This window comes from Camelina sativa, chromosome 9 (assembly GCF_030686135.1).
Source record: "Camelina sativa cultivar CO46 ecotype springtype chromosome 9, ASM3068613v1".
Classification (NCBI taxonomy): Eukaryota; Viridiplantae; Streptophyta; class Magnoliopsida; order Brassicales; family Brassicaceae; genus Camelina; species Camelina sativa.
In genome coordinates this window covers 3,454,730-3,474,759 of record NC_141888.1, presented here as the reverse complement: position 1 = coordinate 3,474,759, position 20,030 = coordinate 3,454,730, and the positions used below count along the sequence as shown (strand labels likewise).

General features: G+C 33.9%; 2 protein-coding genes and 1 long non-coding RNA gene across 4 annotated transcripts; all 3 read left to right on the top strand.

The window, feature by feature from the left end:
- The first annotated feature begins 1,835 nt into the window (after positions 1–1,835).
- LOC104710329 (uncharacterized) lies at positions 1,836–3,689 on the top strand. Of its 2 annotated transcripts, none has more exons than XR_015567413.1 (4): positions 1,836–2,248; positions 2,851–3,008; positions 3,115–3,247; positions 3,324–3,689. It is a non-coding gene; the product is annotated as an uncharacterized LOC104710329 (long non-coding RNA). The 2 variants fall into 2 exon arrangements; XR_002033462.2 differs by lacking the exon at positions 1,836–2,248 and adding an exon at positions 2,255–2,698.
- A 4,408-nt stretch (positions 3,690–8,097) lies between these two features.
- LOC104710326 (ABC transporter G family member 21) lies at positions 8,098–11,289 on the top strand. The gene is made up of 5 exons (XM_010426907.3): positions 8,098–8,380; positions 8,470–9,271; positions 9,729–9,929; positions 10,026–10,195; positions 10,561–11,289. The coding sequence occupies exons 1-5, from the start codon at positions 8,177–8,179 to the stop codon at positions 11,200–11,202; spliced, it is 2,019 nt and encodes a 672-aa protein (XP_010425209.1). The 5' UTR covers positions 8,098–8,176; the 3' UTR covers positions 11,203–11,289.
- A 2,092-nt stretch (positions 11,290–13,381) lies between these two features.
- LOC104774901 (phospholipid-transporting ATPase 10-like) lies at positions 13,382–18,305 on the top strand. The gene is made up of 10 exons (XM_087467186.1): positions 13,382–14,084; positions 14,248–14,697; positions 14,781–15,676; positions 15,757–15,867; positions 15,955–16,231; positions 16,313–16,401; positions 16,493–16,811; positions 16,895–17,119; positions 17,198–17,389; positions 17,467–18,305. Exons 1-10 carry the CDS (start codon positions 13,665–13,667, stop codon positions 18,115–18,117), a joined length of 3,630 nt encoding a protein of 1,209 aa, XP_087323312.1. The 5' UTR covers positions 13,382–13,664; the 3' UTR covers positions 18,118–18,305.
- Positions 18,306–20,030: the final 1,725 nt, after the last annotated feature.

Below are 20,030 nucleotides of genomic sequence, written 5' to 3'. Positions count from 1 at the left end.
ATGTCTTTACACATTTGCTCCTATTGTCTAAATTAGTTCATATTATTGACAAAAGAAGATAGACCAATTAATTTTTTATTAATTCATAAATTCAGTATTTTAATAAGCTCAAATAGTAAGCTAAATCAAATTACCATCTTCAAAGCTGTTTTTTTTTTTTTTTGAACTAACCATCTTCAAAGCTGTTAATAAGCTATTTTAATAACCGCTTAGTATTATTAGATTTGAGGAAAGGTATATTTTTTCGTTGGATATAAATTAATTGTTAAAATACAATTTTTCTTTTTGTCCACACAGATGTAAGATTGTTGTGATTCTTTGATATCATTGACTAAGAAGAAGAAAAAAGTAGAAGGGGTTGGCATCTCGATTTATAGGTTCGTCCTTCATGATGAATATTTTTCTAAGTGCGTATTTCCATTTTGATTTCTTTCAACAACTGATAAATAATTTGTACGCCAAAGATCCGACACGTAATAAATATCATACTTTCTTATCAAAAATAAATACTTTTTTTTTTGTTAAAGCAAAAATAAATACTTGGCCATAGGAAAATCATGTGTCCAATTTATGTTAACTGAATATAACGTACTTTTTCAATAAAGTCATAGAATAATTTTCCGAATAAGGCGATGACCACATCTCTTTCATTACTAGAAAATAAAAAGTTCGAAGAATATAAGTTTATAAAAAGTAGTATACCATTTCACACATTTTGATATTACTAATATTCAAGAAAACGTAATAATTACTATAATTTATATCAATATGTTTCGATATTCAGTAGTTAAACAAGTGTCGGTAAGTGTCAGACTTTCGAGGAATAGTGGAATATAGAGATATTTCTTTTTTGAGAATTGTTAGAAATGTTTTTTTTGATATACTTTTTTTTTAAATGTTTTTTTGAACAATTTTATTTTTACCATCTTTTACACAATTATACTATGTTAAATTAATTTTTAGAATTTACTTTTTAGGTATGGGTTCCCAATTTACATTTAGGGTATAATTTTTAAGCGTATTTGAGGTTTAGGATTTATAATTTTTTATTTTATATATTAAAAAGAGTATTTTTGAAAATAGATAATATGAAAGGGTATTTTTGAAAATGACATAGAAAAAGGGCATTAAATGATACTTATTTACATAGTTAATTTTTTAGAATTTTGACAAAATATAAAAAAATTTTGGTAAATTTTGACAATAAATCTCAATTGATATACACCAAAATTGCAATAACTTATTATTCCTAAATATCTCTATAATCAATTTCTGTTTTCTTTTTAATTAAAATATTTAAATGTTTTAGTAATTTTTTTGTTGTAAGAAATTTCTGCAAGAAAACAAAATCATACGCCACCATTAAATATTAAATATCTTATTGCCTTAAATATCCAAATAATTATATTTCTCTCAAATTCAACTTTCAATAATTGTCCTTTGGTGTACAAAACATATAGACTTTGTGATTTAAGTAGAGCACGAAAACATTAACAATACGAAAGTAAAATCGAGAAAATGGATAAAGAAATCATTATTTTTTTAAATGATTTTTAAGGAAAAAGACAACAATCAAAGGTTTAGAGCACATTATGTTTCAACGAAGACTATCTTTTTCTTTAAGAAAGAGAAGACACAATCTTACCCAAAATCGTTAGCATCGAACTAGCAAGTGCCACGTTCGAAAGAGCACCTATAATAATCACACACACAACACAACAAAATTCTATTTTCCTCTCCAAAAATGTATTAAAATGTTTTGAATATTCTTCAAGGAAGAAAAGCAGTATTTAAATTTAATATATAAACTCAATGGAGCCACTAAGGTTATCCCCAACGGGGGCTTTTAAGAGAGGTTTTAGTGGAAAAGTAGGAAGAAAATAAATCAGAAAAAAAATAAAAGAAGAAGAGCTCCTCTTATTTAGTATACTCGATTTAATATAAGAAGCTGTGAGGTGTCAGCGCATGGTTGGATGAAGAGTTTTATTGAGAACCATTTTTTTTTTCCCGATTGTGTTCTTCCCTTCCTCTCTCTTTCTCTCGCTCTCTGTCGCGAATCTCTTAATCGGAGGAGATTGATGATAGACTCTGGTCTCATCAATTGAATTGGTTGGAATCGTTGGAGATTGGAATTGAAAGTTACGAGAAGAGCAGAGAGGCCAACACTATAAAAAGCAGGCTTTGATCTCACTACCTCCACCGTGATCCCTCCACTGCTGCTCTTGCTCAAGCTTACGCTCCCGGTCAGGTACCATCCACGAGACTCTCGCTTTTAGACTTTTAGTTCTCCCTCCTGTTATATATGCAAATCTCCGGTGAAATTAGTAGTATCCGATGATAATGTTTTTTTGTGTGTGTGTTGGATCGTTTCTGTAACTTATATCTGGATGCATCTTGTTAGTCAATAAACTAGATAATTGTAGGTTATATAGAAACGGCCTTATTGGTGTTTATATAGGATGCATCTTGGAAGAGTATCAACATGATTTGCATGATCAAATTGGTGTTGTTTGTGTTGTTGGTTCTTTCTTTTCACTCTCAATCTTTGTCAAAGCAACATCCTACTATCGAGAGTCTGCTTGACCGTTTAGATTCTCTAAGACCAATTCTGTCTGTATAAAAATCAGCAGCTAAGGGTCTATTGCAAAGACTGCTTCCCACACAATTTCGTAGCTTTGATTTCAGAATTATCTCAAAGGTTCTTCCTCTTTTGCCTTTAACCCTGTTGTGCTAGAGTTAGATTTTACAGTAGTGATTGTTTTTTTTTGTTTCAATAGGATGTTTGTGGTGGGAGTAGCTACCAGAGACTATTCTCTTCCAAGCTTTGTTTATTTCTAACTTGGATTTCAGGATTAAAGGCACAACTGGAGTTGAGATTGCTTCTGGCCTCAATTGGTATTTGAAGTATAAATGTAATGCTCATGTTTCTTGGGACAAGACTGGTGGCATTCAGATTGCCTCTGTTCCACAGCCTGGATACTATCACCAACATGTTGTTACATCTAGCTGTAAGACATATACACGTCTTGGAATCAAACTTTTCTCATGTGTCAATGGTTATGTAATGAATCACTCACGTCACATAGCTGCTCCTGCTTACTTGTTTACTTCCAGATTCATATGTTTGGTGGGGATGGGATGGGAGAGAGAGATTATCTTTGTTTAGAGCCTCTTGCTTGTTGTTGACTGCTTCTATTTTATGACAATGGTTACAAGGATCAAGGATATGGAAATCTCCAAACACCAGGTACTTCTCTTTTATTTTCTCTGCAAACTATGGGCTGGATCAGTTGATGCAGATGCAGTTTTATGGTTGTGATCAGAACATGTCTAGTATGGGTAACTCCGGGTTGATGCAGCATGAAGTTTATGGTTATGATCAGAACTTGTGTACGAGTGATATTACGACAGAAACGTTCCAGATCCTAGTCTCTCAAACACAGTCTGAGATTTCTCTGAAATCAATCAAACTGTCCAATTATGAAGCTGTCTATGCATTGCATTGGTGTCTATTTGGTAGTACGAGGACAATTAATATGTATATTGCATCAACATATAATTTTCTTTATTTGTACCTTCTTTATGAATAAGAACATTGTGTTTAGTAAGTGTTGTTCTTGGTCTATATTTTGGTTCTATCTCTGCATTGTCACAAAATTTACAAGTTCAATATAGTTCTTTTTCGGTTCTGTTTTAGCGAATAAAAAGTTACCAAATTACACCCATCAAAGAGGGAGTTATGGGTGAGTTTATGAACAAGATTGCGTATGCTTTTCTTAAATGTGGCTAGCTTAAAATTTTATTCTCAAGATGGTTTCTGCAGTTGGTATTATGGTAAGCATTTCCTCTTTTTATGTATTTTACTTGTCATTTATTATGTTTTAATGTTTCCTATGTTTTAAATTTTATGAAATGCAATAATTTTATAAACATATATCTCAAATGCAATAATTTCATATTCTAATTTAATTTTTTTATTTTCAAAAAAAATAAAATAATTAAGAGACTCAAAATAAGAACCCACCATTAGGGGAAAAACTTTTAATTAACAAATCCAAAGTTTTTAATCATCTCAAACTACAAAATATATGAATAAAGAATTTAAGAACCCTTAAAATATATCCCCAATGGGCTTGCCCTAATATTTCGGAGTATATTACATATACGAACTTTAATTATGATTTATGACAACTGACCGTGTTTATATATCGTGTATATTATTCTATATAGTTTTGCATATGATCCCTTTTACCTCATGCAGTAAGTCGTAAGTTTTTCTCCATAAAAACAATAATACTTCACTGAATCAGATTCTTTTTAAAGCTTTAGGGGCAACATCTCTCTCCCATCCAAAATAAGGACTAGGTAAGTTTTTTTTTTTTTTTTTTCATTTTTCCTCATTTTTTTTGTGTGTAAAAGAATAGGATAAAAGGATAACACTTTCATTTTCCTTTTTTTTTTCTCACTGACAAGAATAATTTCAATCTATCTTGTTTTGGAAAAGCATACGATTTAACCTATATATGGTCAACTGATTTTCATTGTTTTAAGTAAATTCATACTTAACCCCTATTAGTCTGCTTCATACAAAAAGAGTATTACAATTTTTCCCATAGAAGTGTAAATTTTCAATAGCTTATATATTCATGAGTTTTTTGCGCATATATATATATAAGTTTTGTTCCTTGAATGCAATTTTCAATAGCTTTTAAATATTTCTTATGTGTTCGTGTCGTAGTAGTCTTTGGCCTCCCATCATTATCAAAGATTATACTATGATCTAGTCCTTTTCCACATGATATCTATTATTCCTAATATTTTCCATAGGTATATATTGTTTGACTGATTTTAGTTTACTTTGAAAATTATTTTCTTTAGCTCTTACGTACTTAATTACATCTTATACTAACTGTTGAGCTGAAGATAGACTTTGAAACTTTTGAGGTCTCTAAAATTCTTTCTTGTTTACTGTTTCTTCGTATTTAAACTAAAGACATTAAAAAAAAAAATAAGATAAAGAATGTAAGCAAATATACGTGCAATAAAATAATTATAACGTGTAAGAAAATAGCGTTTGGTGGTATATATATATACAGCTGTATTGGTTAGGCTGGTCTTTGAATAGAATCTCTAGAATAAATGTGTCGCAGTGAAGCATAACTTTGTTCTGTAATGTTCTTAGCTTTCTGTTTTGGTGTCAAATCCAACTACTTTATTTCACAATAATGCTCATTTCTTCTTCTTTTTTCGAGCTACGTTTCCTCATTTAATTCAGCGAATCGCACGAATAATATCTGATGTTAATTAAAACAAACAAAAAAAAGAGTAGAAATGCTACTAACTCCTATAGGTGCATTTGAGTCACTCTCTTAGGATTATCATGTATGGTTTATATAAATTATGGACCAGAACCAAAGTAAAATTGATTTGCTTTTGTCACTCTCAAAAAAGACTTTTATGTCTCCATACTATGACGTCACAAACATGCTACGTGTTCAAGAAAAATTAAGCTTTTTGTCCATTAATTGTATTTTTTCTTGCTCGGGCTTCATGCCTTAAAATGCAAATTAATTTTCGAATATGCTAGAATTTCAAGCCGACTAACATTATATTAATATCTAATACTACTACTATCGAGAAAACGGTCAATTTTTCCATGAACTAACACTATAAAAAAACGTGAACATTGTTACCATTGTATAATTTAGTCACAAAATAGTATAATTTAGTTACTTTATTTGGTCACAAGTTTGTAACACTGCTTGTGATTTTATATTTTTTGTAACAAATTCGTCCCAATTAATGATGAGAATATGTTACCTTCAAGTCCGTGATAATATTGTGACCAAATATTAACAATTTTGTGACTAAATTTTTTAGTAACAATTTGATATGTAAATTGTCACAATATTGTGACGAAAAAACAATAGCCATAACTTATAAGTTATTTTATCGTATTCATACACGAAACTTTGAGTTGTGCCTATAACTATACGAAATTAACTAAAATTTAAATTTACTATCTGAACAATGTAAATCCGGCTAAAACCATCAAATTGACAAACGGAGTTACTGTTCCGTTAACAAACGATGACTGAAATGCCATGTTTGCAATTATGGATGATGCATTATTAGTTTATTTAATAGTTAACAATTTAAATATTATAATTTAATTTAGTCTGAAAATATTTAAGTGTATTATGATTATTGTTTGACATTATAATTCTAAACAAAAATTATGATTTTAATCTTTATATTTTTATAAGATAATAGAATTTTTTACGACTTCAATAAACTAATGGTTCATCAAATAAACTACCGTATATGGTATTAAACCAGGAAAATGAAAAACAAAAAGTCACGTCATCGATCTAGGTGTAAAAAGAATTTACTGTTGATTGTATATAACCAACAGTCTGAATTTCTTGGGGAAAAGTACACAAATATCATAAATATAATACTCGTTCTCGCACGTTTCTTTCACGCATTTATATTCTCTCTCCAGATCGCTACGGAAGGTTATCAAAATTCCTCTTTCCGACGGACGATGGATTCGACCACTACACATCATCGACAAATCTAATACTTACTATTACTTTTTTATCGTTGCAAGATTTGTTTATTTATTATAAAATATTGTTTTATACTTTCATACGTTATTCTATGGCGTTATCCATTTCCTGCGGCAAAGATGCAAAAAAGTAAGAGAGAGAAAGAGAGTTCCGATTATCAAAACTCAAAAGTGGAGAGAAAGTGAGGGAGAAGAGAGCGAGTGATGTTTGGGTGTGTTACGACATTTGGGTGTGTTGATGTTAAACCAGACTCTTAACGGGCTTCATAAATTATCTTTCGACCTGAATCAGTTTTAAAAACAAAAATTTTTAGATGGGCATACCCATTTAAGCACGTTTATAAATAGGTTTTAATTAATTTTAAATAAGTAGTCCAATTATTATTTTTTCTGAATTCTCGAACTAAAATGATGACGTTAATGATTTTTTTAATGTTTGTTAAAGTTGTAAAAAATTATATTATCTTATAAAAATATAAAGATTAAAATCATAATTTTTTATATAACTATGATGTCAAACAATAATCATAATATGCTTAAACATTTTCAAACTAAATTAAATTATAAATATTTAAATCGTCAACTATTAAATAAACTAATAGTGCATTATCTACTAATTTTAGTTCTATTCGTGTATAAGGTATTAAAACAGAAAAATGAAAAACAAAAAGTCACGTCATCGATCTATGTGTAAAAAAAATTTACTGTTGATTGTATATAACCAACGGTCTGAATTTCTTGGAGAAAAATACACAAATATCATAAATAGAATATTCGTTCTCGCACGTTTCTATCACGCATCTCTATTCTCTCTCCAGGTCGCTACGGAACGTTATCAAGATTCCTCTTTCCGATGGACAATGGATTCGACCACTACACAGCAGCGACAAATCCAATATTTACTATTATATTTTTATCGTTGCAAGATTTATTTATTTTATTATAAAATATCGTTTTATACTTTCATATGTTATATACATACATACTTATAGACAAAATCACTACGTATAAAACTATATTGAAGAAGAGTATAATTAAGTTTTTGATACTTTTTACTTATATGTGAAAATAAAACAAAACGACATTTAATGAAACGAATGCAAGAATAAGAGACTACAATACGTAACATAGTAGTTTGTTCGTTCTAATGATCGAGCTATTTACTACACAAAGTTAGATTAACATGAGAAAAATGAAACGAGAATAATAGAGATTTGATAATTCACATTGATATACAAGATAAATAATAGTTGGCTACAACCTCTCCATTGAAAATATCTATAACTATATATCATATTCATTTTTTTTCTTAGATAGGAATATAGGACATATATAGAAGTTTAGTGACGTATGTATTGTATTGAAGAATACTTATCAGTTTATGAGAATATAAAATAATTAAGTTGACATTATTTGTATTTTAAAAGTGGAAAATGAATTAATCGCGCTATGAATAAGAAGTATATACTCTCTCCTACTTAATTTTCCCTCCATAATAAGAGAGAGTCCCCACTTCTTTCCTTTATATACACATCACATTACATGTGAACTTCTCAACTCAACACAACCAAATCTTTCTCTTCATCTCTCTCTCTCCCTCTCTAGATGATGCCTCCTAATGAGCAAGAATCTAGCTTTCCGAAAACACCGGGTGCAAACCGACACGAAACTAGTCCGGTTCAAGAAAACCGGTTTAGTTCTCCAAGTCATGTTATCCCATGCCTTAACGACGACGACTACGACGGTCCGAGTAACCAATCAAGACAATCTTCAGTTCTACGTCAATCTTTACGTCCTATAACCCTCAAGGTCGTTAAGTTAATAATTTATACATAGATCTTAAGTCATGTATTGTCCTTTTCTCACTTTTTTCTTTGATTTGTGTTTATATAATGCAGTTTGAAGAGTTGACGTACAGTATTAAATCACAAACCGAGAAAGGAAGCTATTGGTTCGGTTCACAAGAACCAAAACCGAACCGATTAATCCTTAACGGTGTAAGCGGTATAGTCAAACCAGGGGAGTTACTAGCAATGCTTGGTCCATCAGGGAGTGGCAAAACTACGCTAGTAACGGCGTTAGCCGGACGTTTACAAGGGAAGCTATCCGGAACCGTTAGCTATAACGGAACCCCGTTTACAAGCTCCGTTAAACGGAAGACAGGGTTCGTTACACAAGACGACGTTCTCTACCCACACTTAACGGTCATGGAGACGCTAACGTACACGGCTTTGCTTCGTTTACCAAAAGAACTAACCCGGAAAGAGAAACTAGAGCAGGCAGAGACGGTGGTTTCGGATCTTGGGTTGACCCGGTGTTGTCACAGCGTAGTAGGAGGCGGGTTGATCCGAGGGATTTCGGGTGGGGAGAGAAAACGGGTAAGTATCGGACAAGAAATGCTTGTGAACCCGAGTTTGTTGCTTCTTGATGAGCCAACGTCGGGTCTTGACTCGACCACTGCGGCACGTATAGTGGCCACCTTAAGATCGCTGGCACGTGGCGGCCGGACGGTGATAACGACCATTCATCAGCCTTCGAGTCGGCTTTATCGAATGTTCGATAAAGTGTTGGTTTTGTCGGAAGGATGTCCGATTTATAGTGGAGATTCGGGTCGGGTCATGGAGTATTTTGGTTCGATCGGTTATCAACCTGGTTCGAGTTTCGTTAATCCGGCTGATTTTGTGCTTGATCTTGCTAACGGTAGGTACTAAATTTTTTTCTTGTTTCTAATCATCTTCTATATATAACTCATACACGCATACTACTTGATTTGAATGTGAAGTATATAACACGGCTACACCACTAATACAAACCGTTACATGTCCCAAACAATTGGTAGGTACAAAATCTATTCGACATTCATTTATGTTTTAAGTTTGAAAAGGGGGAAAAAAATTGAAACAGCTAAGTTCGGGTGTAAAGTTAAACACTTTCTTTTTATTTGCTCATGCATCATGAGATATGTGACAACGACAATTCTATCCTATTTTTTGGATATTTATTACAAAAGGTTTGTGCTTTCTTAATTTGAATCAATCTTGAAAGAGAAAGAAAAGGTTTGTTAATAGTGGGATAAATCATGTGGTTTTGAATATATAGTATACAATTCTTGTTATTTAACAATGATTGGAATATATACATTTTTTTTTGTGTGCAGGAATTACTTCGGATACAAAACAATATTGTGATCAAGTCGATATAAATGGAAGATTAGATCGGCTCGAAGAGCAAAACTCAGTGAAACAATCGTTAATATCGTCTTACAAAAAGAACTTATATCCATCTTTGAAAGAAGAAGTTTCTAGAACATTTCCACAAGATCAAACGATCACTAGATCGGGGACAAAGTCATTAACAAGTAAGTCTGGTCAAGTCATTGTATAACATCTTATTATGACACTTGATTTTGTGAAATTCAAATATCATAACGACATTGTTTTTGGATTTTCTGAAGATCGATGGCCAACGAGTTGGTGGATGCAATTCTCAGTTCTACTGAAACGAGGTTTAAAGGAGAGAAGTCACGAATCATTTTCAGGACTTAGAATATTTATGGTCATGTCAGTTTCTTTACTTTCTGGTCTCTTGTGGTGGCATTCTCGCGTTTTCCATATACAAGATCAGGTAAGAAAAAAAAGTAAACCATGGCATTAGAATTCCGATTTCTTTAACATAGAATATTTTAAAGTTGGCATTAAACAAGAACATACTTTTATTTTTTTGGCAGCAAATACAATATATTTTACTAAATTTCTTTTAAAATTGAAAGTATATATGTAGAAACATGATCACACAATATTGATTGTTGGGTTATAGATAGAGAATAGTATAAAATAATACTATTACATTTATTTAGGATAAAGTGCATTTAACAACAAAAGAACACACTATTCATTGTAACACGAACATGAGGAAAACTAAAATAAAATAATTTAACATATAATAAAACGCATATATTACCTCATTAATATTCTTGTTCACTATTACAGGTGGGTCTTTTGTTCTTTTTCTCGATCTTCTGGGGATTCTTTCCTCTCTTCAATGCCATTTTCACTTTTCCTCAAGAACGACCAATGCTTATAAAAGAGCGATCCTCTGGAATCTACAGACTCTCCTCTTACTATATAGCAAGAACAGTTGGCGATTTACCAATGGAACTCATTCTTCCAACGATCTTTGTCACAATCACATATTGGATGGGAGGTCTTAAGCCATCCTTAACCACATTTCTCTTGACTCTTATGATCGTTCTCTATAATGTTCTAGTGGCTCAAGGCGTAGGGTTAGCTCTAGGAGCAATCTTGATGGACGCAAAGAAAGCAGCGACATTGTCTTCGGTGTTAATGCTAGTTTTCTTACTAGCCGGAGGATACTATATTCAACATATACCAGGTTTCATCGCATGGTTGAAGTATGTTTCATTTAGCCATTATTGCTACAAGCTTCTTGTTGGGGTTCAATACTCATGGGATGAGGTTTATGAATGTGGATCGGGGTTGCATTGTAGTGTTATGAATTATGAAGGGATTAAGAATTTGAGGATTGGAAATATGATGTGGGATGTTTTGGCTCTTGCCATTATGTTGCTTCTTTATAGGGTACTTGCTTACTTAGCTCTAAGGAACTTGTGACACCTTTTATTCTGTGTGTTTATTTAATTATGTGTAACGCAAGTGTAAGATATATAAACAAGCTACGTTATTGTCAATTTGTCATCATTCATTTGTCTTATTTTTTATATTAAAATCAAGAAAGTATAGTTGGTACGTAATATCTTGTGTCCAGTCTACTATATTTGCAATGTCTAGAAACTAAAAACAAAAACCACACTTTGAAAAATCAAAAGTAACCTAATATTAATTTAACACATGACATCTAATTATTGAAACATCATATTAACCCATGACATCTTAAAGATCATTACGGAAACCAACTTTATGCTTAGTGATGATTTAAGCTTTAAACGTCTCAACACTCACAAAACTAGATAAGACCTTGGTTCATTCATATGTGACGTACTCCTCGGTTATAAAACGAGTAAGCGTTACTTCACAAGTTTTTGATTGTTTCAAATTATAATGCTTGTGTTTGAATCTTATGCTTGTTATGTACATTATCTGGTTTACTCATCCAAACCTACGGAATTAAACTTTTTAATGATTTCGGATTTCCCATTGGGCTTCCCTCTGTCAATCTTTGGAGCGGCAGTCCCATTTCTATTCTTATTGGGTCTAATGTATATTCACCTTTGTTGTATATGATCCGAAAGGGCCTTTTCAATAATAAAATGGCAAGTTTCTATTTAAAGGTTTTGCTACAATGATATAAGGGAAAATCTAAATGTTTTGCCAGGGGACATATAAAATCATTATTAATACCCTATTTTGTCTTGACATCATTTTGTTTATTTGTTACATCGATATCCAGACCACAACAACAACATTAATCTCCTATGTGAATGCTATAGGTAGAAATATAAAATGTGTGTGACCGTTGATTTTTATTTTTTTGTTCATTGATGGTTGTCACACAGGTCATATAAACTTTCTTCATTTATGATATCTAGAAGCTTTTGATTCCAATCTTAGCTTTTTTAAAAGAAAAAATCCCAAAAACGTACTAAGTACAATTGCGATATTAATGACAAAATATGAATCCATGACGTCATGGATGATTATAAAGTCACGTGTTAAGGAAGTCAAGAATACTTCTAAAGTCAACTATTCACCCTATTGTATTGCAAAATATTATATCTAGAATTCAATGACGACGAACGAAACACTATCTTTAAAATAATATTCATACTATATAAATTAAAGTAGTGACATGGTCGTCATCATCTGATCATATTGAATTAGTTTGGTTCTAGAGGTACGTCAAGATTAACAATGGTGATATATGTATTAACAACCAAGTTGTTACCATTGTCTAAACTATCACCATTGTCTAAACAAGTTGTTACTTCCGAAATCGGTTAATGGGTTAGTGAAATTTACATTATCCAAGAAACCTAATTTCAACAAAGCTAGTTTTCAAAAAAGTTCTAACAACTATTTTAAATTATAATGCCGCACATTTTATAGTCAAAGCAATAATGTGTACTCATTTAATTTATATTTATTATTTATCATCGATGAGTAGGATCAATATTTTGATTTTCAGTTATTTCCGGGATATGAAAAGTAATAGAATAATTTCAAGAAGCTTCCATGTCATGACTCATGAGAAATGGAAGAGAAATCGAATAGAGAAAAATAAACAAATAGATCAGCAATCAACCGGTTGCTACGCCTCTTCCAGCTCTTAATAATTGTCATTTCTCTATTTTTTATTGTTGTCTCAAAATACTAGAACAAAACAAAAAAAAAAACTAATCAGTACTGTATTTTATTCTAGAGACCTGACATAATGATTTTATAAGTATTGATCGGTGCAGTGAATGCGATGATGATTCGATGAACTGGATTGCAACTTACTTCCGTTGCGCATTTAAAACACTTGCGGTTTGATTGATAATTTACCGCTACAAATATGTGATATACAGTCGTCTAATTATTAAGGTAAAAATATACCAAACTAAATTACGCTATTCTAGAACTAGAAGCAATCTCTTTCATCTACGTGTGTATAATGTAATTTGGCAAACTCGATTTGATTATTCTCAACCATATGCATTATTCTCCCCGGCAAATAAGAATACCCGCGTACATATTTTTGATATTTTTCGAAACAAACAATACTCATGACAATTATATCTTTTCTATTTTTACAAAAATATATATATATAAAAAAAGAAACATCCATAAAAAAAAGTCAAGAAAACGAGCCAAAAGTGTTACGATTCAAAGTCGTCGTTCAAAAGTTTGGTACTCTTTTATAAAAAAAAAATCTTCTTAGCTTCACACATTTTTTAAAAGACTCCATCTTCCCAATTTTTTTTTTCATATCTTAACGATTTCAACATTTCTAACATTCTTTAATTCGTTAACCCAAGTGTGTTCTCCAAGTAGTTTCTAAATTAAAACTCCAAAACCATTTCTGTGTTTTTTTCTCAAAATTTTCAGACAAGAAGATAGATTTGTAACTATAAGCTATGGCTGGTGGTAGTACTCCTAGTCCTGGTCCTGGTCGGAGAAGAAGAAGATTACATCTAAGCAAGATCTATTCCTACACTTGCGGCAAATCAAGTTTCAAAGAGGATCACTCCAACATAGGAGGACCCGGTTTCTCACGTGTAGTCTATTGTAACGAGCCGAGCTCTCCGGCAGCTGAACGCCGGAACTACGCCGGAAATTACGTCCGGTCAACGAAATATACCGTCGCCTCTTTCTTCCCTAAATCTCTCTTCGAGCAGTTCCGCCGCGTAGCTAACTTCTACTTTCTAGTCACCGGAGTCTTGTCGTTGACTGATCTCTCTCCTTATGGAGCCGTTAGTGCTCTCTTGCCTCTTGCTCTCGTCATCTCCGCCACAATGGTTAAAGAAGGTATCGAAGATTGGCGCCGTAAACAACAGGTCCGATCTCAAAAACTCAATCTTTACTTCTAAAGTCTAAAAGTCAAACTTTTCTATTCAAGTACAAAAAAATAAAGTTTCGATTTTTATTAATGTTGTATCCAAACTACCATAAAGTATGGATCTTTAATTAAAACCCTTGAATCGAAATTTAATTTTTTAGGATATTGAAGTGAATAACAGAAAAGTCAAAGTACACGACGGAAATGGAATATTCCGGCAACAAGAGTGGAGTAATCTAAGAGTAGGTGACATAGTGAGAGTCGAAAAAGACGAGTTTTTTCCGGCGGATCTTTTGTTATTGTCGTCGAGCTACGAGGACTCGATCTGTTACGTAGAGACGATGAATCTGGACGGTGAGACGAATCTGAAAGTGAAACAAGGACTTGAAGCGACTTCTTCGTTGTTAAATCAAGATTCAGATTTCAAAGATTTCAGAGCACTTGTTAGATGTGAAGATCCAAATGTGAATCTTTATGTGTTTGTTGGGACTTTGGCTCTTGAAGAAGAGAGGTTTCCATTGTCGATTCAACAGATTCTTCTACGTGATTCCAAGCTTAGAAACACAGAGTATGTCTACGGAGCTGTTGTTTTCACCGGACATGACACAAAGGTACGACCTTGTTTTTTATATCTGCTCTGTTCTCACACTCTGTTTTCGGATTCTGAGTTAAACCCAAATTTGAAAAAAAACAGGTGATTCAGAATTCAACTGATCCACCATCGAAGAGAAGTAGGATTGAGAGGAAGATGGACAAGATTATATACTTAATGTTTGGTTTGGTGTTTCTAATGTCGTTCGTTGGATCAATCATCTTTGGAGTTGAGACGAGAGAGGATAAGGTCAAGAACGGAAGAACAGAGAGATGGTATTTGAAACCAGATGATGCAGATATCTTCTTTGATCCGGAGAGAGCTCCAATGGCTGCAATTTACCATTTCTTTACAGCCGTGATGCTTTACAGTTACTTCATTCCCATTTCGCTTTACGTTTCGATTGAGATTGTTAAAGTGCTTCAGAGCATTTTCATCAATAGAGACATTCATATGTATTATGAAGAAACTGATAAACCAGCGCAGGCAAGGACTTCGAATTTGAATGAAGAGCTTGGTATGGTTGATACAATTCTATCTGACAAAACCGGGACTTTGACTTGCAACTCAATGGAGTTTATCAAGTGTTCTATCGCTGGTACTGCTTATGGACGTGGTATAACTGAGGTTGAGAGAGCTATGGCTGTGAGAAGCGGTGGTTCGCCTTTGGTTAATGAAGATTTGGATGTTGTTGTTGACAGTTCTGCTCCTAAGATCAAAGGGTTTAACTTTGTGGATGAAAGGGTTATGAATGGGAATTGGGTGAGGCAACCTCAAGCTTCCGTGTTGCAGAAGTTTTTTAGATTGCTTGCTGTGTGTCACACGGCGATACCGGAGACTGATGAAGAGACCGGGAATGTCTCTTATGAAGCTGAGTCTCCGGATGAAGCTGCGTTTGTTGTTGCAGCCCGAGAGTTTGGTTTTGAGTTCTTTAACCGGACACAAAATGGGATCTCGTTCCGTGAATTGGATCTTGCATCAGGGGAAAAAGTCGAAAGGTTCGTTTTTTCAGACTCACTTGTTTTTGATGTAAGGTTACGATTTCTCTAACTCATGTTTTCCTCTGTTCTTGCTGCAGGGTCTATAAATTACTAAACGTTCTTGAGTTCAATAGTACGAGGAAGAGGATGTCGGTTATTGTAAGAGACGATGACGGGAAGCTTTTGCTGTTGTCTAAAGGAGCTGACAAGTAAGCAAATCGCAACACTGAAACCTAGTTTAAAACCTTATTGTTGAAAGACTTTATTAACTAACGTTGATTTTGTTGTGTTTCTAGTGTAATGTTCGAAAGACTTGCTAAGCATGGTCGTCAATTCGAGGCGAAAACACAAGATCATGTAAACCAATATGCAGATGCAGGTCTAAGGACTCTAATACTTGCATACCGTGAGGTTGATGAGAATGAGTACATAGAGTTCAACAAGAATTTCAATGAAGCTAAAGCTTCGGTGAGTGAAGATCGTGAGACTTTGATCGACGAAATCACGGATAGGATGGAGCGCGACCTTATTCTCCTTGGTGCTACTGCTGTTGAGGACAAACTTCAGAATGGGGTATGACTTTAATGAAATACTATATAAAGCTACGAGGTTAAGGTTTTTGGAATTAATGGTTTTCATTGATGTGTGTTTCAGGTCCCGGAATGTATTGACAAACTTGCTCAAGCTGGAATCAAGATTTGGGTTCTAACTGGAGACAAGATGGAAACAGCTATCAATATTGGGTATTGAATCTTGAATCTGTCTGAAAACATTAATGTTCTTATTCTAATGTGTGTGTTTTTTGGTTACTGACTTCAAAATCTTCTATTGCAGATTTGCTTCTAGTTTACTAAGACAAGAGATGAAACAGATCATCATAAATCTTGAGACACCTCAAATCAAATCTCTAGAGAAATCTGGTGGCAAAGACGAAATCGAATTGGCATCAAGAGAAAGCGTTGTGATGCAACTACAAGCAGGAAAGGCTTTACTCGCTGAATCAGGAGCGAGCTCTGAAGCATTTGCTTTGATCATTGATGGCAAATCTCTAACCTATGCACTCGAGGATGAAATCAAGAAAACGTTTCTTGATCTTGCCACTGGTTGTGCCTCTGTGATTTGCTGTAGATCATCACCTAAACAAAAAGCATTGGTACAATCTCTAAATCTTGATGACATTTCTCATGTTTTTTATCCTCCAGTTTCAATTCTAACAATTATATTCGGGTTTTCTAGGTTACACGGTTGGTTAAATCCGGAACTGGAAAGACAACCTTAGCAATTGGCGATGGAGCAAACGATGTAGGAATGCTTCAAGAAGCAGACATTGGTGTTGGTATTAGCGGTGTTGAAGGAATGCAAGCAGTGATGTCTAGTGATATCGCCATTGCGCAATTCCGATATCTAGAACGTTTATTGTTAGTCCATGGTCATTGGTGTTACAGCAGAATCGCATCCATGGTAAAATAGACTGAAACTTCTCTCTGATTACCCCATTCGTCTCCATCATTCTCTTACCCTGCGTTTTCGCCTTTGCAGATTTGTTACTTCTTTTACAAGAACATCACATTCGGAGTCACAGTGTTCTTATATGAAGCTTACACTTCCTTCTCGGGACAACCTGCATACAACGACTGGTTCCTTTCTCTTTTCAACGTCTTTTTCTCTTCCCTCCCTGTCATTGCCCTTGGAGTCTTTGATCAGGACGTCTCAGCTCGCTTCTGTTACAAGGTAGGCTTAAAGAATAAGAATTACCCTTTTTTAACCCCTGCTACAGTCACTTACCCTTTTTTCTTTGTTAATGGCAGTTTCCATTGCTATACCAAGAAGGTGTGCAGAACATTCTCTTCAGCTGGAAAAGGATTATAGGATGGATGTTAAATGGATTCGTAAGCGCTCTGGCCATTTTCTTCCTCTGCAAGGAATCTCTAAAACACCAACTATTTGACTCCAATGGCAAGACCGCAGGCCGAGAAATTCTCGGTGGAACAATGTACACTTGCGTCGTATGGGTCGTCAATCTCCAGATGGCTTTAGCAATAAGTTACTTCACTTGGGTCCAACACATTGTGATTTGGGGATCGATAGCCTTCTGGTACATCTTCCTCATGATCTATGGAGCTATGACCCCAAGTTTCTCATCCGATGCATACAAGGTCTTCCTCGAAGCCCTAGCTCCTGCTCCTTCCTACTGGCTCACCACTTTATTCGTCATGATCTTCGCTTTGATCCCATACTTCGTCTACAAGTCAGTGCAAATGAGGTTTTTCCCTAAATACCATCAAATGATTCAGTGGATACGGTACGAGGGTCACTCTAATGATCCAGAGTTCGTTGAGATGGTGAGGCAGAGGTCGATTAGACCCACCACCGTCGGATACACCGCGAGAAGAGCCGCAAGTGTACGGCGCTCCGCTAGGTTTCACGATCAGATCTATAAGGATCTTGTTGGTATCTGAAGAGTATAGATTTGTTTCTCTGTAAATATATGCTATAGCGTATATCTCTAACTTGGAGACTAGGGTTTTCTTTTCTTGAGATTCCTTGCCAGAGAAAGGCTTCTGTAATTTTATTTCACACACACACACGCAAATGTTTTGTACATACAGTAATTTTTTTAGATTAAATTCATGTATTTTTTATTTTATTGTTGTCTTTAGAATTTGATCGATTATTAGAAATATAAATTTCCTATGATGATTAGTTTTTAGTTTTTAATTTTTAATTTTTAATTTGCCAAGTACTACAATAGTAAATCTAGAATTAATTGTTTATTCTGATTATATCTTAATTAATCTGACCCTTTTTGAGAATAATAAAAGAAAAATCCCATACGTACACTGTCAGTCCAATATATTTAGATCACACCAAAAAGTCAAGACAACAAATTTTGGAAATTCAAAGTTCAGACAAAGACATAAAGAGAAGGATTCTATTGTGTTTTGTTCCGGGTATGAGAATTGAATACACTCGATCAAGAACATGTATGAGAGACTAGACAACCCTTACCTCCGGAAATTGTGTGAATCTGAGGAACAAAACAAAGCATGTAAGCGGAGCCGCAACAACTTTCAAAGATGTTCGCCAATCGAACCTAATCAGAACCATCTCACATATTGTAGCAATCAAACACTACAAGAAAACCTGCGTTTAGCGACTCCGAAATTCGTCGCTAATCCGTCGCAAAAACCTATTTTGCGGCTACTATGCGACTATTTCAGATAGTCGTTAAAAAATGGTCGCAAAATTTAGGTGTCTCAAAATGGTCGCAATTTTACGATGGAATTATGGCTGCTCTAATATAGTCGTTAAAAAGCGACTCTTTACAGACTCTTTATATTAGGAAGCTTCGATCATAAAGGTAGTTACAGTTCAGTCGCAAGTTAGTGAGTAAAATATGTGACCATTTTCAGACTCCTTTCTGTCGTCGCAAAATAGTCCTCGTTTATTAGTAACCATTTTGCCACTAATCTGATAATTTCATAGAAATAAATTTGGTCACAAATTGGTGAGATTTTAGCATATAATAAACCTGTTTTATCTATCAAATTTTGTATGAATCAAAATACATTAAAATTGAAAACCAAATTACCACAAAAGATATCAAAATCATTCATTAAACATAAAGATTAGCATAATCATTGTATTAACCAAAAAGATCATCCTAAAGCAAAAACAAATAAATGTCTCAAACAAGCAATTCATGTGTTTTTAGATAAAAAGACAATGTTTATAACTTGGAGTAAGTGGAGAAAGGGGATGTGGTGGCTGGTGTTGTGTCTAACTTGGTGGCTGGTGAGTACCTGACACGGTGGCTGGTGGTATGTTGTCTTCAGGTGTGGTTGCTGGTGTTGTTGTTGGTACTCTTGGTCGCAAGGAAGCAATAATAGTATCATATGCTGGATCTTTCTCTTTCACGTAGATGAGAAGCTCTTGATGCTCCTTCTCACGTCGGGCATTCTCAGCATCTAGATGAGCTATCTTCTTGCAAAGTTCTTCATGAAGCTCGAGAAGTGATGGTTGAGAAGATTCTGCATAGCTTTCCTTCCTTTTCCCTTTCCTTACTGTCTCAACAAGAGATCCAAGACCAAAAAGGTTTCCCTTCTCATCTGTTTGAGTACACTAAAACAAAGAAAAACATCAAGGTTAGAAACATCAAGGTTAGAAAGTTATCATGAAGAATAATCATACACACTCATCAAAATAAAGAAACTAAGGAGTTACCTTAAGAAAGATATCATTCTTTTCATCAATGCTGAGAGTACGATGAGTTGAACGTTCAGAAGAATTCACTGAATTTTCTGAACCATCATCGTCCACTTCACACAGTCTCTCCTCTAATGTTTTCTCATAAGTCTCAGCTACTTGTTTA